This window comes from Sebastes umbrosus, chromosome 10 (assembly GCF_015220745.1).
Source record: "Sebastes umbrosus isolate fSebUmb1 chromosome 10, fSebUmb1.pri, whole genome shotgun sequence".
Lineage (NCBI taxonomy): Eukaryota > Metazoa > Chordata > Actinopteri > Perciformes > Sebastidae > Sebastes > Sebastes umbrosus.
The window spans coordinates 11,179,135-11,202,376 of NC_051278.1; the positions used below are offsets into that span (position 1 = coordinate 11,179,135).

The window sequence follows — 23,242 nt, forward strand, 5'->3', positions numbered from 1 at the left end:
AATAAATGAATCTGATTAAAATCCTTTCCATCTTTTTTAATTTGTTCACAATTAATCTATATTTATGGTGTAATTATGTCACATTTCTATAAAAAAAGATTTATTCTGCTTCAGCATGTGCCTGCTCATGTGTAGTTTACGATGTTGGAGAGCGGTTAGCTAGATAAAGGCTGCACAGTTAATCAAGTTTATCGAAATCGCAATATGGCCTACTGCAATTTTCAAATCCTATGAGGCGCAATATTTGTTAAAGGTGAAATGTGTATCAAAAAACATTTTAAACTAAAAATTGACGTGATGCAGGGATGTCCCGGCCTACACATCATATTATACTGATTTAAGAAAACCTCTTTGTTTGGTACAGATCCCCGCAAAAATCACACCATAATCATTTTAATGTTTTTCAATGAAAATGAGAATAATGAAGTAAAAATTAAAATGTCCTCCTAATATCGCAAATCGTGTCGCAAATGCAATATCAGTCATAATAATCCAAATCGTTCAGTCCTAATCTAGATTTCCTTTTGCTGAGTAAAAGCCTAGCCTTTTCTTTTTTTGTTTTGTTTACCTGAGAGGACATGAAGAATGATGAAGCCTTAAATGGATCAAAGCATAGTCTTGAAATATGAATGCTTTTATTGTTATTATACAGGAGACGTTGCTGGGTCACAGTTGAGGCGAAACATGTGAGCACCGAGGGTGTAACCGGTTTACTGACCAAGTTTGGAGACACAGAGAGGACACATTCTTCTTCTTCTCTGGGCTATTAATCACAGTTTGTCTCCTACAGTTAAAAAAGTAGCAGATGGATGCTGGAAACTTAACAGGAAGATTTACAATATTTATTTTCATCTGGGGAGTATTTGGAGTTGTGTCTTGTTTTGTTCTGTTATGCTATTTAAAAAATAGCAAGAGAGCAAGAGGCCGTGCATCAAAAGAATTCCTTGGAAGAATTTGCTTCACACTTTCCTTGAACTTTTGCTTTGTTCTGATAGAAATATCTCACACTGATTAGAACAGTAGTTCCAAAATAGGACACAGTTGCTGAGCTGTTAACCGAGACAGCATCTTCTTCACAGTTCAGGGTTTCTTAGAGCTTTCCTTCCATCTGTTGTTAAATTGCTTCTGTTAGTTTCATGCGACTCTTTTAATTTTCCGCGTTGGCTGAAATGAAAGCGTCCTCACATAAATGACTAGCTTTTTTTTTTTTTTCCCGAACTCATTTCTGTAATCTCTGCAATCTGAGAGAATCACTGCAAATATCCCATAAGCACTGCTCATCCACCCACTAGGAAGAAATTGCACTCCAGCTGTGTTTGAGAAATGTTAATTATCGCCCCAACTGGGTTCACACGGCGGAGACGTTTAAGTGGCAGAGACTCGCTTCTTCTTTGTCTTTAAAAAACACCTGTGTGTTTTTATATATGTTGTTAAAATGTATGCAAAGTATCACCAGCGTTACACTGATTTGTGCTGACTGTTTCAAACAGGCCATTTGATTGTGCTGTGCTGTGTGTCCTGCCAAGGAGGCTGAATAATTAATCAATGCCTTAGGCCCTACTGTATAGGCTAATATTTCCATAACACAAACACACATAGAGGAAAGCCATTTGCCGTTTGATGCTCTGGCAGCGGTAGCTACAAGCCTGTCACTATGCGTACACATTCAGCCGGTTTAATTGGACCCAACTGTCTGAGTGTCCACCTTTCTCCCCCTCCTCAGCGAGCTTTCAACACATATTCATTTACAATCCAGTAGGTGGTTGTCTGTCTCGCTGAGTGTTTGCTGTAATTCAGAGTGTGTGGCCAGGCCTTCCCCCAAAGCATCTGCAAACTGACCCATGAATATTTAACACGTGAATAAATGGTTTTAATAAACAGATTCCGCATTAGCATCACGGTTGGTGCCAATATATGTTGCACTTAGTCTTGTTAATGCCAGAGTCAATTAGGGTTTTTCACAGTGAGGACGAGAGAAGTCAAGTAAAGGATTTGCTGCACGCTTTTCAGTTGCATTGCTGTGAAATACACATATTTAATACTATATATACTGTATATGCTTCTATATTAGTATCTCCACTAAGGCTGCAAATCCTGTCTTTTTCATTCAATTAATCTGTGAATTAGTTTTTATGCCTAGCATTGTGTTTTCATGTTGTCCGTCCGTCCGTCCAGTTCATTCTCGTGAACGTGATATCTCAGGAACGCCTGGAGGGAAATTATTCAAATTTGGCACAAACATCAACTCCGACTCAAAGATGATATGATTAGATTTTGGTGGTCAAAGGTCAAGGTTACTGTGACCTCACGTCCGCCCGGTTTTCTTGATATCTCAGGAATGCCTTTAGCAAATTTCTTCGCCGCTTGGAGTCAAGGATGAACTGATTAGAATTTGGTACTCAAAAGTCAAGACCTTGGAGCACCTTTGACCTCACAAAACACATTTTTGGGCCAAAACTCAAGAACTCATATGCTAATTTTTACAATTTCACACAAATGTCTTACAGGAAAAAAATTATGAAGTAACAGTTTGGACAGACATGGATGTTAACTGCAACTTTACTGGTTAACGGAGGCATACAACCACGAGGTGGTAATTGTAGTTTGATTAATCATGTCATTTTTTAAAAGTCCACAAAGTAGTGAGCAAAAGTCTAAAGCCATGCTAGTAGCTCAGTGAGGCTGCCAAATGCTAACATCAGCACGCTAACATGCTCACAGTTGCCGTGTTAAAAGTGGTACTAAAGGTGAAATCAAGGAATCATGACCCGATGTATGCCAATGCCAATCTATTCAGTAAATATTGAGATTTTTCACTGGATAAATTAAATAGTCACCCTGCTGGTGGCGCTAGAGGAGAAGTCAGAAGATCACCACAGTCAGTAGGATTCATCCTCTGGTAACCATGAATGTCTTTACAAAATTTCATAGCAATCCTTCCAATAGTTGTCAAGATATTTCACAATAAAACAAAAAATGTCAACCTCATGGTGGCACAAGATGAAAGGGAATCACCAAAGTCAGTACAGTTCATCAGCTGGTAACCATGAACAGCTGTACAAAGCTTCATAGAAATGAATTGAATAGTTCTGAGAACTCAAAGGTGATGTCTTTAAATGTCTTATTTGACCAACCATCATCACAAAACCCCCAAAACATTCAATTAACAATGATTCAAAGAAAGAAAGCAGCAAATCCTCACATTTAAGGAGCTGGAACTAAGCGGCAACCTCTGGTGCTGAGAAATGAAGCCAATGCAGAAATGCCAAAAAACTGGAGTTCCTCAAATGGCCACTTGAGACTGGCTCCAAAAGGGAGTCAATCCCCATAGACCCCCATGTTAAAATGCCCAACTTTACAGCAGAAATAAACATGTTTACAGCCTGGTACAAAAAACGGTTTTGATCTCTATAGCTAATATCCCCGCTCATGACAACTGTATGGGGATGAATTTTTATATAACTCACCCGTTTCAATTATATTAAGGCTTAAAGTGCGGCACAATGAGGGCGTTGCCACTTTCAGTGAGCGGTAGGTGCCCTATCAGGTCACTAGCTGCTAGCTGTCTGCTCTGCTGCGTCACCCAGGCCCGTCTCAGCTGCACCGACGATCCACCTCTTTGCCCATTTTTGTATTAGTCAGACTGTGTCATCACTGCCAAGATGGCCACTTAGAACTTCACAACGGCTCTTCAGAAACCCATGGGTGACATCACAGAGACTACGTCCATAGTTTATACAGTCTATTGCCGGAACCCAAAATATATGTATATTTTTTTTTAACAGAATTCAACTTGCCGAATTGATTGCTTTAATTTCACTCTCCACTTTCTAGTCTAAAATATGATAAAAACTGGATGTGGTTTGTTTGTGTGTACGTGCGTCTTCACTGCTCTGGCCTGATTATTCCCTCTACAAATGAGATTATTCTTGTTTACTGGAAACAACGTGCCTTTTTACGTACGCACACATCCTGCTGCAGACACCAACATGCCACTAGAAGAGAAATATGATACAAGATATACTAATGAATGAATGTCATCGTCTCATTTCATTAAGTGTGCATACAATGGAATACATCACGCAGCATCACTTTCCATTTGGATGAGTGCCCAAGTGGCCACAGCCAGCTACAGCCTTATTTGCTTATGTACTTCATGTAGAATTTGACCTTTTGCGAATCTGATTTTGATAATTACATCAACATGGAGTAGATCTATTTAATGAGACTCTGCATGATTAAATAGTGTTTGCTATCAAAGAGAAAGCAATGCTCTGTCTAGAGGCTGTGCCTGCAGCGTGTGTGTGGTCTGGTCAGTGTATTTTTACTTCCAGCGAGTGTGTGTGTGTACAGACTCCATATCAGTGTGACTGTGTGATGTGGTAATCATCTAGATTCAGGGAGGAATCTGCCCATTAGTGTCACATAGTGAGCAGGCTGATGTCCTCGGGGTCACATGGCTCGGGAGAAATTGAGCAGGCGAAGATATACAGTGCAGTTTAAATTAATTGGGAAGCACTTCAGTAGCTTTTCAAGACCTTTTACCGCAAACGTTGGAGTTTATACTGAGGGCTGCTCCTGCTCTTCACACACGCAGGGCCGGGGGAATAGGAAATGGTTATTGTTTAAACATTCATCTCATTTGAGCTGCTCCAGCTGTATCTACAGTGGATATGTGGGGCAAGTCTCCCCAAAGGTAGTTATCATTTGTTTTCATGTGTGTGCCATAACTTCTCAAATAGTGGCCAGGGCTTTAGTTTACCTAAACTAAAGAGAGAAACAGTTTTTTGTCCGAGACAGGCTGTTATGTCTGAGAGGCAGTACTTAGACTTTATTTCCCCTGCTCTATATTTAATATACTGTATTTAGAAGACTCTCTGTTTTTTACAATGTGCTCCCTCCACTGCTCTGTTAATATGTTGTTGCTGTTAATGCAGTGCTTTCTGTATCTGTTTTACATTAAAAGCCTCAGGTGGCAGATTCTCCTCTCTTCCCTGGAAGGCCTTTATTGTGAAACATTGCAAGTGTGTACAAAGGAAGTGTGGATTTAAAGGGATAGTTTGGGTGTTTTAAAGTGGGGTGGTATGAGACGCTTATCCTTAGTCAGTGTTTTACCTACAGTAGATGATGGTCGGCACGCACCCGGTTTGGAGAAGCAGACAAGAGTTACCGCACGGAGGCAAAGCAATGTACTGCTGTGTACGGGTTCTGCAGCAAATCATATTTTAGCCATCTTGTGTACACTATATTTAGAATATTTTGGCTGGTTAACCTTGCCGCTTGACAGCTATACAGTCTATGTTTCTGACGGGGAATTGAAGCAGCTGTCTGTGCTCTCGCTAAAGCAACCAGACTCCACTGAAAAAACAGTAATTTTACCTCGCAGAACACAGGAGATGCTGGTCTACCGCTGCCTCCATAGGTTAGTTTGTTTATGATATTACGTGACTTTGGTTGGTTTGGATTCACCAACACCAAGTTTCCCCCCGGGCGCTTTACAGCAGCCCACTACTCCTAAATGCTTAGGATGGTTTAATGCAGAGGTCAAATTTAATTTATGTACCTGTATTATATGATGATTCTATTAAAGTTATTTTTAAGTTAAGTTTAAGTGTTTTTGCACGGATGGAAATAATGTGGAAATATGGATTGTGCTGAATTTACAATGCAAGTCATTATAGTACCACTTATTGTGGTTTTTGTGGCCTTTATTTAAGTGCTGGATTTTGTCTGAATATTTATGGGTATGCGGCTTGTGAGCATGAGAGCATCTAATCCAGTAGTCAAGTGTCATAGTGTGCTTTTGCACAGGGCCCCACTATAAATTCTTTGGGTCTTGTCAGCCAGGTGAAGTTGTAAGTTAGTCAGTGTTTCCCAACTGGTGTATCACATTCCAAAAGTAGACCATGGGTCCATTGTGAGAGGATCACAGTGGGGTTGCAGACATATGGATCCACTTTGTCTTGTCACATTTTGTAGTACTGTTTCCTGTTGCACACTACAATGTGCAGTTTTTAAAGTACAAGTAGCCTATGGATGCCGGCACTGTTTGGTAATGTGGTCCTTGCCTTGCATGTAGCGGTGCAGGCAAGCCCCGAGGAAGAGCGCCGGGCTTTGAAGCCAATTTTATATAGTAGCCAAGCGGTGGAATTACAACTTCCGTGTCAAAAATACTTTTTCCCATAGATTTATATTGGGAAAGAGACATCTGTAAATCAGCGGATACATTTTTTGGAGGTAAATCAACTTTTCAGTATTACTTGAATAGCCCTTATTTAAACCATTGGGTTCTAAAGTTGTAAAATGCACTATATCAGAATCCAGTGTTATTTCCCTTCCTCTGTTTATGTGAATAAGACCGGGATGATCCGGGTAATTTTATACTCAGAAGTCAAGCTTTTTTTGCTTCATGCGCCACTGAGCAACTCTCATAGGAATGAACAGGAACCTGCCTCTGACGCTGTATCCAGTTCTTTTTATACATCCATGGATGCGGGCCTTCTGTTAGTCCCAAGACAGAAAAGAAGCTGGCTCGCTCCATAGCATGGCTAAACACTTAGAATATTTTTAGTTTTACTTACACACTTGCAGTGAAAATTGGTCTAGCCTAGCCAGACAGTTTTATTGACCTTTTCTTATAACCAGGCTTATTTACAGTTTATTCTGTAAGCACAGTATCACAATCCTGTATATGTGTGAATTACAAAGCTAAGTGGTTAACACACAGTGAGGAGGTTCTAGATTTGATTCAATCAGCCTCCTGATTTTTTTGTGTGCAGTTTGCAGTTCCTGCCACAGCCCGGAGACAAGCAGGTTATGTAAATTGAAAGCTCTGAACTGCCCGTAGGTGGTCATCTGTGTGTTAGACTGGTGAGCTGTCCAGATGTACCCTCACTCTACGTGCGCTGGGATTGGCTCCAGCTTCTTGTGACCCATAACAAGATAGGTGGAAATAAATCCGAATGGGTGTTAAGGTAGCTGATGTGTGGACTTTTACTTAACGACTGAGAAGAGTTATGGATCCCAGTTGGGAACTCATGGCAGCTCCCTTGTTTGTGTGGTTGCACACAGACAGAGGGACAGGGAAACAGAGAGGGAGACCTCTTCAGTGCTGCTTCTTCCTAAATCCAAAGTGAGAGTTGTACCAAAGACAAGTTAAATAGTTAAAAAAAGTGTTGAGAGTAGGGTAGACATTATTAATTCTGTCCAGCGTCCACAAAAAAAATATATTTCGCTACATAAAGTGCGAGGCCTCTGATGCACTTCAGAGCTGGATTCCAATACAAACTTCACAATATATGATGTATGCAAGGCAAATAACGTTTACAGTTTGTTTAATCCTGTTTGGACGTGTGGCGCTTACTGACATTACAGATCATGCCAGACAGTTCATCACAGAAGAGGATGCAGAAATTGACGCTAAATGGACTTTCGTATAGTTTCCTCTGATTGTTGAAACTTTTTGGCACCCGTTCTGTTGTATTATGTGGCAGAAGACCTCGCCCGTCTGGTGTCTCAGCAGTTTATAACACAAAACCATAATTTATAACATTTATTTGCAGATACTTGTTAGCTCTATAAAAGGTTGTGTTGTCCGCAATGCCATCGTTTGTTTTATGTGCCTTTTAAAAATTACCTCATAAATGAAGCTAGTAATTCACAATTATCTTTTAGTAAATATTATGATAACAATGTATGATCCGGAGGGGTTCAAACCAGTGGGTAACTCTAGGGTCTGAAAAGTGAAGCCAAAGCTGAAGTGCCTTAAACTTGAATTCTTTCTAACAGCCAGCAGGGGGCGACTCCTCTGGTTGCAAAAAGAAGTCTGATTGTATAGAAGTCTATGAGAAAATGAGCCTACTTCTCACTTGATTTATTACCTCAGTAAACATTGTAAACATGAGTTTATGATCTCAATCGCTAGTTTGAAGTTTTCTTCAATACAGTATGATGTTCATTTAGTAAATTATGGTCCCATTCAGAGTCAAATAGACCATAAAGCAGCGTATGCTTTAGGGTGTGGCTACCTTGTGATTGACAGGTTGCTACCACGACATTAATAATGATAATAATAAAACATTTTATTTATATGGCGCTTTTCTAAAAACTCAAAGACACTTTATATTGATAAAAAGATCATAAAACAAGGACATCATAAAAAAGATATAAACACAAAATATTAATCACACATTAAAAGCAGTTCTAAAAAGGTGAGTTTTGATTTGTGATTTGAATGTGGACAGGTTGGTGCAGTCTCTGATGTGTTTGGGGAGTGAGTTCCAGAGGGAGGGGGCGGCTATGGCAAATGCTCTGTCGCCCCAGGTCCGGTGCTTGGTTCTGAGTGATGTGGACAGGAGGTTGGCATCAGAGGAGTGGAGGGAGCGGGAAGGAGTGTGATGGTGGAGCAGGTCTGTGAGGTAGGACGGGGCCTGATTATGGAGGGCTTTGTGAGTGACGAGAAGGAGTTTGAACTGGATGCGTTGTGGGACAGGGAGCCAGTGGAGGTTCTGGAGGACGGGGGATGATGTGGTCACAGGAACGGGAATGGGTGTTGTCCGGTTTTGGAGTTGTCAGTTTTTAAATTCTCAGTTTCTAACATTTAAATTTAAATGCTTTGTTTATTGATTTTCTTGGTTTAGGTCGATAGTTAGGGGTCCTTCAGGCCATTTGAGCTCTTATAAAGGTGTCCCTGTTGATTGTTTTATGTCCATTATAGAGCTGGATTCAGCATTCCTTGATACTCTTTGTACAGTAGCTCATTTCCTGTATGTAGACCCACTAAGCAGTGACCTCTGGCCCGGGATAAAGCACTCAGTCAATGAGGTGGACATTTCTGAACATTCAGCAAATTCAGAGAGGGCAGAGCAGTGAGCCGAGAGACGCTTCAGGATAAAAGGAGGTGCTGCAGGCACAACGGGTGACCTTTTGACCTCCACCCTCCACCTGCTCTTTTGTAGCACATTGTACATGATCAAAGACAACTTCGGATGAGAGCGGAGATGAGAGCCAGCCCTCGGCCGAACTGACTGGACCGGGAGGTTAGTCTGTCAGGAAGGCAACTTCAGTGCTCTTCCTAAGGCGTGATACACCTTCGCTGCTGTGTTTGAATGACGACTCCTGGAGGATGTCTGCAGAAGGTCTCATTAGTAATTCTGATTGTGAAAAAGTCAGCAGAAATAGGAAGCTGGTGTGTTCAGGTGTTGAGGTCAAAACCGAGCCAAGAAACCTTCTTAGATACTTTATTTGCGAAAAGACCTTTGGTGTGATCACAACCTGGTTGGAGGGCTGCCGGGGAGTCCTAATGGTGCAGGCAAAGTGTGTTTTAACCATGGGCCGAACAATTTAACACGAGATACAGATCATTAACCCCAGATGGGAGTCATTTGTCTGCTGCTAATGATGGCTTGTCTTCTGTATGTGTGACTAATGCTTTACATTGAGCAAATGAACATCAGTTAAACCACAGTACATTTAGTAGTAGTGATGTGGGCAGGCATCCATCTGTATTACTGTATGGCTCCTATAAAGCTTTTATTCTGTACTCAATGTAATATGGTGAGTTGTTTAACTTCTGCTTTGATTGTCTAAAAGGGAGCATTTTGCTTCCAAACTGGCCCCCGTGTCAAATGAAGAGAGTTCAAGCATTACTTTTATTTTCACTTCGGGACAATGGCTGTGTCTTTGATAGTCCTATTGGTCTTGTTTTGTTTCTTTTGGCTGGCCCACGCCTGGCCTGTGTGACTGTTAATTTTAAAAGGAAAGAAGTTTTGGTCTGAGTTGAGCTACATTGTTGCTCACATTTGGAAAAAGGCGCTACCCTTCTTCTCATTCTCATCACACTGGACACACAGTACAAAGTTAAAGGAAACCAGGGACACAATTTCAGGAAGTTTTCTTTGGCCCGCAGAGAAAAACCAGAGAGGAGATTTTTCGGAGATCCATTTTTAGTAGCGTCAGAGGTTTCGGGGTGGACAAGGAGTGCCGGGCTGAAACCGCAACATGTGTGTGTTTTGCCTCTTGGCTGGATGTGGTCTGGGTCTTAAGCACGCAGGAAATGGTCTGTGCTGTCCAGCGAACAGGTGCAAGTTAACTCAATAATGAATGAGCCCAGTATTTCACAATTAGAATGATTGAAGATTAGGAATGCCATCTTAGCCAATATTAGATGAATAAATAAATAAATACATAAATGAATAAATATGCCTATGAAATAATTAAATATGGCTATGAAATAAATCCTGAAATAAATAAATGTGGCATTATGAAATAAAAGTCCCCTGAAATAAATAAATGTGTATTTTATTTACATTTATTTATATATTTATTGCCTCATTTATCTATCTCAGGATTTATTTCATAGCCATATTTAAAGGGGACCTATTATGCTTCCGTGCTTTTTCACTTTCCTTTAGTGTGTTATATATTTGTTTGTAGATGTAAAAGGTCTGCAAAGTTACAAAGCCCAAAGGACCTCAGATAGAGGGTGAAAAGAGGTGCTGCAGCACAGCCGGTATGAGAAAAGTAAAGCGTGTTTTTGAACATTAAATCATGTAAACATTCTCTGGTAGAATCCACAAAAACAAGTATGAACCTGAAAATAAGCATAAATGGTCCCCTTTAATTATTAAATAGGCATATTTATTTATTTATGTATTTAATAAATATGTATTTATAAATGGCATTCGATAATGAACAAAGGTAAATTTTTTTAATTAGAAATGAATTTAGAAATAGCACAATTACTTAAGTTGTCACTTGGAATACTTTAGGCCACATGTGATATTGTTTAAAGCTGTCCTTAAACAAGACTACAGATTTTCTGATTCCTCTCGCTTGAAAAAGCAGAGTCCTTCCCTTTATTCCCAAGAACTAGCAAACTATTATTCTGTGAACTCCGCTCTACTGTGTGGACAATATAAACATCCTCATTTGAATGAATCATGTTTCCTTGGAAGGCGTGGGTTTATACGGTCAGCAAGCATGATCTGTGAGGTGAATTTCATCTCAAAATGAATGCCTGACCACCACGTCATGTCAGTAGATAGACAGACAGACAGACGGCTAGGCAGACAGACAGACACACAGATATGTAGATAGATAGTAATCACTGACTTAACTGTCGTCTCTGACTCTTTCTCTCTCTGTCTCTCTTCTCCAGGGACCTGAAGAATAATTTGATAAGTACAGTGGAGCCCGGGGCCTTCCGTGGTCTGCTGGCTCTGAGGAGACTGTAAGTATGATGAAGCCTTGTAATAGCCTTCTCCTGGGGACACGGGGACAAGTCCTCTGGTTTTAGAGACAACGTGAAGGAGAGTCTAAAGTACAGAGTGGAGAGAGGACTGAAACGTTTAACTGGGGCAAAAGTGCTGAAACTACTACTTCAGTCTTTTTCTGAGCTTTCTTTGTCCAGGCAGTGCTAAGTGACGTTAATAGAGACACACTCACAAGTGGGAGCTTCCCGGTGTGACCGCGGTCTGCAGGATTTGGGGGTTCTCATGTTTTGCTAGAGGGCACGTCAGCAGGAGGTGTTAAGCAAAGGGAGAGCATTTGTCACTCACTTTCTTCTCTGAGATTTTGGGGATTAGAACCACTGATCTCGTGCCGGGTAATGTGTTAAAGCAAGACTAAGTAACCTTTGCTAAAGGCACATTGGATTTCCTTCTATATCCCATCATCCTTAAGTCTTTAGACCCTAGAGCTTTATAGGTGCTCAACGCAAAATTGAGAGCATATCTATTGCCTCTAAATGGCTCTCAACATGGCGTTAACTGAGCCGGCGGCTCGCAGCTAATGCTGCTAACAGTGCAAACAAGAGATAAGAGCGGGAACCAGAGGGTGGGTGCTACACTCGCACGATGGCGCTGTCGGTCAGGACGGCGTTATCAGCTGTAACCGCCTTATGAGAGCAGTGTGGAGTGGTGGACGTGAGCAAGCCAGGGGGGCACGATCACCTGCACTTAGTGAGGGATAATGCACAGCGAGCCGGTCATTGTTGTGAAATAAACCCCGACAGGGCGGAGGGGGGACCCCGACACGAAGCAGATGGGTCTTGTATGGCCCTGAAGTGGTTTATTTCACAACAATGACCCGCTAACTGTACATCATCCAGCTTATTACATGGCTACTTTCTTAAGAAATCAATAATATGACACAAAAGCGGTCCTCCAGACTCCGATATTAGAACTGCGCCCATAGCAACGAAAACCAAGTAAGGCTATAACAGCAAAAACCCTCAGTGTATTGAATTTGGCAAGGGTGTGTTTTTGCTTATGCATACAACTTTTCATTTGTAAAAGGAAGTTTGTATTATTTCCCCTTTTTTAAAAGTTAAATGTTTAATTCTGGAGTAAATATTTCCAGCTTTATTACTCCATAGTTAGGAATATGACAGTATTCATATTAATTGGAACAATTTCTTTTTGTTTTTACTTTCAAAGTTACATAAAACTTTAAATGTCTTTTAAACGTACTGTAAGTGCAGTGTAAACATGCACAAAGTAATGATTTAAGCAATAGAAAATAGTATGAGGTTTGTTTTTTTCTTTGTTTTTGGTTTCTTCTATTTAAGTAATTTTCCCGGTGATTACTCTCATCCTGGCGTTCTACATATAGTCTTCAGAGTGAGTGACATGATTGCAGCCTGATAGTTAGTGGGATCTGGGCTGGCAGGGATGCAGGCAGTGAGTTAGCCGCGCTGATTCGGGGCGCGTGTGCGCCAAGCTCGGGGAGCAGCAGAGTGCTAATTTAAGTGCTCCCCAACTGGTGATTACTCGAGTGCTCTGCTTATTTTCCCACAGCTGCTCCAGCAAAGCAGCTCTTTAATTACAGAGTGCGAGGGCACGGAGCCACGGACGCGACAGCGCTCAGCCACTCGCTTACGGAAGCCCACTGCATATGCACGTGGGTCTGTATGTGGGGGTGTGTGTGCCAACGATGGTTATATGAGGAGTAAAAGGTTACGAAAGGTCAGGGTCAGATATTCCTGGAAGCTGAGTAGAATGAAAATGGTTTACTAACCGTTTTCACAGCTGTTTAAGTTCTTTGTGTTTTAAAAAGGCGAGCATGAACACATATACTAACACAGAGACATCTTCTAAAAGTTCTGTCCCTTGTTCTGACTGCAATATCAGTAAAATTGATGATCAGAACTGAAGGATGTTCTTCTCCCATTACTTATTTTGTCCTTATAGGGACCTGTCCAACAACAGGATTGGCTGTCTCTCGCCTGACATGTTTCTCGATCTGGGCAGCCTCTCAAAATTGTGAGTAATCCCTAAATTGAAAACATGCGTTGCACAGCTTTCTGCTTAATTTGCTCTGTCTGTGCAGAATATGGTGTTTGATATGGATTTAGTAATGCAGTCGTGTGGCTGAAATGCACGTGTGGAGTGACCTGTCTTTGGATGAATGTCTTTGTGTGTGTTTTTGTTTTTTTAGGAATTTATCTGGGAACATCTTCTCCACTCTGACCGTGGGACTCTTTACACACCTCGTGGCTCTCCGAGTGCTGTAAGGCAACCATATATAAATATCATGTACATAATACATTCACCTTTCTAGGTTGTGGTTAAAAAATATATTTTAATTTAATATATTATATTCTAAGCAGTGTTGGGAGAAGTATTCAGATATTTTACGTAAGTAAAAGTAGTAACACCACAGTGTAGTTACAAGTAAAAGTCCAACATTCAAAATCTTACTTAAGTAAAAGAACAAAAGTATTAGCATCAAAATATATTTAAATTACCCAAAGTACTCATTAGGCAGAATGGACCATTTCAGAAACATATACAGTATATTGTATTACTGGATTCTAATTATTGTTGCATTAATGTGTTCATCACTTTAATGTTGCAGTATGTAAATGTAGACATCATTTTAATTACTTTATATACCGCTGTGCAGCTTAATCTATAATAATAAATCAGCATTTATTAGTTTATTTCAATTTTGTATTAATAATGTGGATCTGCAAAGTAATTAGTAACTTTAAATGGTAAATGGACTTGCATTTATATCGTGCCTTTCTAGTTTTCAGACCACTCAAAGCATGTTACACTACATGCTAGCATTCACCCATTCACACACACATTTACACACTGATGGCAGCGGCTGCCAAAAGTCCCAACCTGCCCATCCGGATCTAATCTAAATACTCATTCACACATCAGTGGCACAACCTTCGGGAGCAATTTGGGGTTTAGTATCTTGCCCAAGGACACTTTGACATGTTGAGATGTCAAATAAATGTAGTGAAGTCAAAAGTGCAATATTTCCCTCTGAAATGTAGTGGAGTAGAAGAAGTATTAAGTAACATCAAATTCAAAAACTCAAGTAAAGTACAATTACCTCAAAACTGCACTAATTGCACTTTAGTAAATGTACTTAGTTACATTCCACCACTAGTTATAAGTTATAATTTTCATTGCAGATATTTTGTGTTATTATAGCAGGAAAGGCACAGGTGTGACTAATGACATTAACGATGGCTCGGTTCCATGTAGGTGGACCAGTAAACAGCATCTTACCTGTGCCCTGGAGCTGGCACACACAAGTTAAATGAAACCCTCATTAATTTGATCAATTACACCTGTGTGTTTTTCCTGTTATGACATGTCAAAGTGCCTGCTGTCAAAATGCCTGCAGTCCGACTACTGGATGAATGAAGTCGCTCAAATTCAGCAACACAACCAACCAGACAGGTTGTAAAACTGTGTGCTGGTTTTCCCACCAGGCACTTCAGCACTGACACTTTGTTCTGCGACTGTCAGCTGAAGTGGCTGCTCCTCTGGGCTCGAAGCAACTCGGTGAGGATTGGCAACGACACGGTGTGCGTGTTCCCCACCCACCTCCACGGACTGGACTTTCGCAACCTGCGTGAACAGCAGCTCAGTTGTGGTAAGGACCTACAGTACCATAATGGTGTGAGGTTAACACAGAGTGGCCACTACTCTGTGTTAAGCATATTATTGACAATGCAGTGTTCAACGTGTTCTTGAGTAAAAATAAGAAAACAATTAAAATAATTAATTATTCATTAACATTCCAGCAGTTAAATGTATTCTGTTGCTAACTTTACACCTAGTTAGCTAGCACTAGCTTGGGCATTAGCTATAGACAACAATAGCTGTAGAGCAGGGGTCAGCAACCTGCGGCTCCGGAGCCAAATGGCTCTTTAGCCCCTCTCCAGTGGCTCCCTGTGGATTTATAAGTAAAATTTGTGGAAATGAATAAAGAGAGAATAAGAGAATAAATGAGAATAAAGTCATAATATTAGTATATATATATATATATATATAGTAGTGTAGTAGTAATTTGACACGTTGTTTTTTTTTTTTTTTCTCGTAAAGTTATGACTTTATTCTCGTAATATTACGACTTTTTTTCTCGTAAAGTTAGGACTTTATTCTCGAAATCTCCGATTTTTTTTTCTCTCAATGTAGCCCTTATACACCATAGTACATTTGCACTTGGGCCCTCACTGCATTAGACTTATAAACTATATACTTAGACTATAAACTGTGTTACCTGCATCACAATGCTCAAATGTTTTGCGGCTCCAGACAGATTTTTTTATTTTATTTTTGCCTAAAATAGCTCTTTTGATGGTAAAGGTTGCTGACCCCTGCTGTAGGGTTAGTCTTTTTGCTAATAGTAAAGACACAAATCTAAAATCATGACCATTCAGCATACTTGTTGCATGTAGCTCAAAACACAATATCACATCACCGATACTCGCTAATAAAATCTAAGTAAGTAAGTAGTCTCAGTTCAAAAAATACAAAAATGGCAATAGCCAGTTCCCAGTGCTATTTACCGACACAACTACGTCAAAAAGCGCTTGAGCAACACTTCAACGGCGGCTAGACAAAAATGTTGCTGGCCGTCTTGTAGTGTGAACATCTGAGATTCAGCTCTGAATATTCTGTCTTACAAACAGTCAGACAGAAAATGCCTGAAAAGTGTACTTCAACGAGGGGACATATTCTCACTGTGTTGATTTTATCAAGAGAAACAATGACAGAATACAGCATGTAAATCAATACTTTTTGGTTTTGTTTATCACTCACAAGAGAGGCTGCAGAGTTCTCTTGTTTTTTGAAGATAAGCAAGCAAATTGTCAAGGAAAATTACTGTAAGCAATTACAACTCTTGAAGGGATTAAGCTCAGGGAGAAATTAACATTACTTTTGAAGAGAGTAAGTGGATCATTTTATTTGAGAGAATAACAACAGGGCTGTGTAATTCTGTTTGGTGTTTACTTATTATCTACTTAAAAACATGTAAATACACAACATGATGTAACTTGGTAAAAGAGAAGCAGTTTAAGTAGAGCTATTTACAAGGAACGTATCTGTTACAGGACCTCCGATATGCTCTGACACTTGTTTTAAGCACTAGAGTTTGAAGACAAAAAAATCTCATTTCAAGTTTTAGTCTTTTGGCCTCTATGACGGTATATTCTCAACTTTATCTTTCAAGGTCTAGACTTTTGTTCGCATGAGTATGCAAGGCTCTGTAAAGGTCTGTGCCTGTGTGGAATTTAGTTATGTAGAAACACGAACAGTTTGGATCTCATTTTAAGTGATGTGATCTTGACCTCTGGTAACTGGACATCCTGACTTATTTTAAGAAATCTTGTCAAGTGAAAATCCCTTACTGCACTGACAGCGAAGAAAGCTCATATCAAATATTTTTACTTAAATTTGATCGGATATTTTTGCAGTGAAGAAGCAAATATTCCGTTCAGATTAAATTGTTTCTTAAAATGGACATTTTACGCTGAGCTCTGACAAAAAGTATCTATAAGATAAGGGATATCTTTATACATTACGAAAGCCCCCTGAGACGTCTCATTAGCAGGAAACTGTTTCATTTCACTAACATTGCATTTTCAAGTGGTTAGCACAACGAGATCATGATTAAGTAGATCTATTCTGATAATAGGTTTCCCTCTCCGCTGTTATCTCCCCACCTGCTGTGAACTGTTTGACAAGCCTGATATAAGGCAGTGATTTAGTGCAAAATTGCCAGAGAGAAAGCCCCAGGCAAAAATGGTCACATGACACAGGTTTTGTGCGGCCTTTGCACTATTATGCACCACCTGTGTTTGGGGGCAGCAGTAGCCTTAAAAGCAAAAGGAAGGAGCTTGTGCTACAGAAGTTGCTCGTTCAGATCCTCACAGATCAGCTGTGTCAGGAAGATAAATGAGCTGTGCTTTCTCCTGCCTCTCAAATTTCTGTCAAAGCGCTTTCAGTAAAGCATATAACACTGGCGCAAGTAGTTGTTATACAGAAGTTGCTCAGTGGCCAGTGGTAGACGACTATAGTTGAGCTGAGCAGTTGTGAAAATGTCACAATATGCAGCAAGAGGTTGGTGGAAGAGATCAGGTGTGCTCAGCAAAACTTTCCCTATAATTATAGTTTTGGGAAATGGGGGGTCCTTCATATAAAAGCTAAACAGCATGATGTGTGTTTACCTCCAGCAGAAAAACAAACTAAATAAATAAATGCTGAGAAAGACAGAAAAAAGAAGATTGCATTGTAAGACTAAAACTAGGGCTGTCAATCGATTAAATATTTAATTGCAATTAACTACATTTTGTATCTGTTCAAAATGTACCTTAAAGGGAGATTTGTATAGCAAACATGTTTGCTTTATGCAAATATATGTATATATTTATTATTGGAAATCAATTAACAACACAAAACAATGACAAATATTGCCCAGAAACCCTCACAGGTACTGCATTTAGCATAAAAAATATGCTTAAATCATAACATGGCAAACTGCAGCCCAACAGGCAACAACAGCTGTCAGTGTGTCAGTGTGCTGACTTGACTATGACTTGCCCCAAACTGCATGTGATTATCATAAAGTGGGCATGTCTGTAAAGGGGAGACTCGTGGGTACCCAGAGAACCCATTTTCATTCACATATCTTGAGGTCAGAGGTCAAGGGAACCCTTTGAAAATGGCCACGACAGTTTTTCCTCGCCACAATTTACCGGCTACAACCTAAAAATCTGAAGTTGCGTTTAATGCATCAAAGAAATTTGTGGCATTAATAGAAATTTGCGTTAACTTGTTATCATCGCGTTAACTTTGACAGCCCTAACTAAAACATATTCCTCCTTGTTTCATTTCTAGAATGATAGTGGAGTTGTATGACGTTTCAAGAGGCTGACAAATTTGCAGAAATGCAATTCTAACATGCACACTATTGGCTCCTATAAGACTTTTAAGACTAAATGAGTCTGAAGACTGAAAGATTAAGACAGACATTGTTGCAGTATGGTGTCTGTCAGCAGTGGGTGCATCAAACAGAGTTTTTAAGCAGAACAAGATGGCCTCTTTACTGACTGGAAGCTACAGTAAAGAGAAATCCAAGAGTCTTTACTTTTCTTTTTCTTCTGAAAGACCAGTTACAGACAGGCAATCTCCCCGCGCCTCCCTCCCTGTCTCCCCTCCGTTGCTCTATCTCCCCGCTCCGTGCTGCCGTCCACAGGGGAATTGTATCTCATATGTGATAGAATCATCCTCCTCTTCTCCTTACATCTGGTTCGCACTGGGGATATTGCTCTGGAATGAGAAAATCATTGGTTAGTAGTGGGGTATGTCTGTGTGTGTTTGTGCATGTGTGTGAATGTGTGAAGTGAGGGGACATTATATGAAGATGCACTGTATGCGTGATGTGACACAGTGTGCAGGAAACTAATGAGGAAAAGATGTGTCCCAGTCTGCAGCCTGTGAAGCTGTTCTCTACCGCTACCGTCCGTAGCTATACATATGAAAAGTAACGCACTGTAATTCATATGAATCCCACAAAATCAATCCGATGGATGTATTAAGAGAACTGGATACAGCGTTGGAAGTGGGCCGTTCGTTCCTATGAGAGTTGCTCAGTGGCGCATGAAGCCAAAATGGCCCGACTGCCGAGTGATAAAGGAAACGGATCATCCGGCGATCTTCCGCATCCATTGGGCCCATAGAGCAGGTGCAGTAGTGTTTCCTTCAACTCCGCCTCCCAGCTCTCGCTCCAGCCTCGGTCTGGGTCTCATTCACATGAACGGAGGAAGGAAAATAACTCTGGATTCAGCTATTAGTGCATTTTAAATCTATTAGAACAGGAAGTGTTCATACTGGGAAGTTGATTTACCTAAAAAAAAATGATCCACTGATTTACAGACATCTCTTTCCCAATATAAGTCTATGGGAAAAGTATTTTTGGGCCCAATGGCATCATGTGACGACACTGAAGTTGAAAATTTTCATCAAAGCCCGGCTCACTTCCTGAGGGCTTGTGTAATCTACGTAATCGTGAACAAGGAAGTATAAAGAGCATTAAACGCTGCATAGGGAGGAGGTCGGAGTGGATGGGCAGTCAACAGACTTTCGCCCAGGAGACCGGTGTTCATACCCCATGTGGAACCAGATGCAACGTTGATTTATTCGTCATGTAACTTCCTTAAGTTACACCACTCCCGGAGTTATTTTAACCCAAAACACAATATTTTTTAATCAATTTTTTTTGCTAAAAAAACAAACTGTGTTAGGGTTAAAGTTCGACCCTAACTGACCAAGTTGTTTCCTGTGTAGACTGAAGTTTATTTTGACCGTAGAGAGTATGCATGTAATGAGATTGACACGTGTTGCTTGACATTCCTTGGAAAACGCTCTGAAAATGAAGAATAACTTTTCATAACAAGAGACCTTTTGGTATCATATGAACCGCTGTATGAGGATACGTTGAGCCTGTACATGTTCTCCCCCCCCCTACATATGTACGCAGACAGCGTCCTGAGACGTCTGCACCACAGACATTCTGGGGTTATTCTATATAATCCTAATTGTATGTATTTTTCATTTACACAGAACAATCCAAAGCAATTACAGGGTAATTCAGCGCAGACAAAGAGCCATGAGTGGAATCCAGTGGCAGGACGAGGAGCGCTCCTTTCAGGCCCTAAAGCATCCATTATGGGATTACAATGATAACGTTCTGGGCTCCCTGCTCTTGCCATGCTTGGATCCATCCGCCTCTCCACAGCACAACTCCATCTTACAATACCTTATTCATTCACTTGGCAACAAACAATTGGATACAGTGTGGTGCTCTAACAACCATATTTGTTAATGTTATTTGATGGTTGTTATTTTCATTTGGCTTCACTTTATAAGGGGAATGCCGTAGAGCCGTGTACGTCGGCCAGGACCTTGTTAAGGCTGTGTGGATGGGATATTGCTCGGCACCTGATGCTAGGTTCTTGTTATCAAGAAAAATGATGGGCTAGGATGAAAATATCCCTCTTCCACACTCACATACCATCGGAAATATTAATATTTCTCCACTGAGATTTCCCCCTGTAGTTTTTTATGAAGACGTGTCATAGAAGATGCATCTGTTTCTTTCTCCAGCGGCTCCAGCGTGATGGGTAGCAGATGTCTGCGCCTTACATTCCAGCAATGAGCCCTTGTCCCTACACTGATACAGGTCGGGTACTGCCTGCAAATGAGGGGGAACGGAGGGGCGCGTGCAGCTTCCTGCCAGGATCAGGTGCTTCCTGTGTTGAGGTCAGGGCAGGCGTCTGTTTAACTCATCTAGCCACGGCCCTCTGGTTCTTTAACACTGCTGGGAGGAGAGCCGCAGCACAGACGTAAAGTCCGGAGTTAACATGGCATGTTATGCTCTGAAGGACAAGCCTCTGCTCTCTATAGCAGTGTTTATTGCATGATGACACAGCAGCGCAACTGCCCTTTATGGGCATCGTGTCATTAAATTAGATTTCACATGCAGGCCCATGTCTTTTAGCCTGTGGTGTGCCTCTAATGATTTAATGATATGAAAATATCATGAAATATGTCTTAACGTAGTCTGTCATAGGATTCTTTGAAGTTCAGTCACACACCTTTTTAAAAAAATCAGTTGCTTTGAGTAAAAGATAATGAAGTGAGAATATCTGCTGTTTTATTTTCAAAACTGTTTCTGTATGGACCAAAATCAAAATTGAAAAGTTAAACTTTTTGTTGTATGAATAAACAAGGAAAACTTTCTATCCATATCATACATCATTTTTATATTAAAAAACAAAACTTTATTGTTAGAGAAGTTCAAAATCGTGACAATTACCATAATAACTGTAATGCAGAGAGATACGGAGCCTGGTGTGTGACAGCGTGTGAATAATTATAGACTTTTATTATTACTTTTGATTAATAAAGTGGTAGATTTAAAATGCTTTTACAAATTGATGAGTTTAATTTACATTTAAATGATGCAGCAGCAGGAGCTTGGAATGTCTTTACCCCACACATGATTCCCGCTGAAAGCAGGAAACAAATGAAGATGAGTATGTGTGGAGTATGATAAGAGTACAATTAAGTAAAAAGTAAAAAGTCTTTAAAACATTTATTGTGATACCGTTTTAAAATTCAATTCAATTCATCATTTAAAGAAAGAATAAAGACGTGGAGTTATTGCTTGGCAAATGTAACGTTGTAATCTACAGAAGCCCTAAACGGACGTGATTCAAACTATTTTTTAATGCCGATATCTCGAGATCAAAGTTAATTATGTTAATTATGGAGTCAGATCAGTCTCAATATTAATGAATACACACAGAAGAATTCACAAATGTATTTTGTGATTTATACATAAATGACTCTCTCCACAAAAACATTTTTCAGTGCACAAAAAAATAGTTATCGTTGTATATAAATGTAAAAAAAAATCCATATATTTAAAAAAATAAGGTTCACAAATACATTTCTGATGCTCACACAAATATTTCTTGTTTTTGAATAAATGTAATACAAATAGATGTATTTAGAGTATTTGCAATTTTTAAGAAGATAATTAACTCCTTCCTACTAACTCCATCTCAACATAACAAAGCTTGTTTTCTCGAGTTAACTATATAATTAGCTTGTGATCTTGAGATAACGATGTTAAAATTAAAAATGACCATTGCGTTGTTTTGCAGACACATTTTTGATGAACGATCGCGGTCAGTGCTAACCGCGGTAACAAACACACTACCTTTCCTGTGGCTGCTTCACAATAAAAGCTGTTTAATGTGAAGCAGCAGCAGCTGGATGCTCCAGTTGCATCAGCAGTAACTCAACAGTGCTCTGATGCAGTGTGAAGAGAGCAAACAGTAAACTGTGAGGTTGCTATCAATGAGATAAACATGCATTGCATTACATGCATGCAGTATGAAGGCAGTTTGAACCGATAAATAGTATCTAAATGGATTTTTATTTCATCGAACATTAGAGGATTTTAAGGAATTTGCTAATTGAATGAACACTATAAACGTCTGTAGTTATTGTACTGTCACGCTCCAGGCTCCAGGCAGGGGGCATCAATGTTCTAACCACATGCTGAGCTACATTGCTAATGTACTCACACATACAGTATATGCATACACATCATTATACCTCTCCCTGTCTCCATCTCTCTTCCTCTCCTCCTACACACACACACACACACTTACACACACAACCAATAATTGCATTTTTCTCTGGCAGTGTCCAACGGCCGAAGGCAGGCAGCCACACTCTGATCCTTGGCTCAAAGCGTTGTTTCAACAGTATCAGCATCAGCCAAGTCAACAGTCAGCGGCCCCCATGCTGTTTCTGCTGCGTGTCACACCCGCAGGAGATAACAAAGCCTCCGCTACTGCTGCTGAAGACCATCTTAGAGCCTCAGCACTCTAACAGGGTCAGCTCGAGTAATTACACAGAGATGTCATCATGGAAGATCCAATATTGGTGACAGCTTTTTAATGTTACTCTCGAAACGCATGGCACTTTTGATTATGCACCTATGATTATGAATTACTTGTGTAGAAAATTGAGGTCAAAGCTCTGCATGTGTTACTAGCCGCGGTTGCTTAGCGGGGTTATGTATTACCATAAACAGTCATGCTCGCTACTCTTTTCTGCTCGAGGGGCATGTTAAGTTGTGGGCTGGAGACATTCCGCCACATCACCTGACATGGATCTTTTTTTTTTTCCAAACCAATGCATGGAGCAACAAAAGACTTTATGACCCATATATCGAATTGCCTGTCAGCAGCAACATCCACAATTGATTGGAATACAAGCGAAGGCAAAGCGCTTGCTTACGCTGCTTTTTGGAGCGTGTCCAAGGAAATGTCTTGTATGAACGAACGCGCTCCGTGAAAGAATTCCCGAGGTGGTACAGTGAGCTGGCAGGGAACTGGCCTAATCCTGGATTA

At 40.3% G+C, this 23,242-nt stretch overlaps 1 protein-coding gene across 3 annotated transcripts in view; it reads left to right on the top strand.

The window, feature by feature from the left end:
- Window positions 1-23,242, top strand: part of LOC119495824 (adhesion G protein-coupled receptor A3) — a 192,898-nt gene that overhangs the window by 22,226 nt on the left and 147,430 nt on the right. Inside the window, exons 3-6 of one of the 3 annotated variants that reach the window (XM_037782651.1) lie at window positions 11,159-11,230; window positions 13,191-13,262; window positions 13,438-13,509; window positions 14,735-14,898. In XM_037782651.1, coding sequence (XP_037638579.1) covers window positions 11,159-11,230; window positions 13,191-13,262; window positions 13,438-13,509; window positions 14,735-14,898 — 380 coding nt within the window. Of the gene's footprint in view, window positions 1-11,158; window positions 11,231-13,190; window positions 13,263-13,437; window positions 13,510-14,734; window positions 14,899-21,866; window positions 22,773-23,242 lie in introns of those variants that run through there. The other 2 variants (XM_037782652.1, XM_037782653.1) reach the window with 2 other exon arrangements.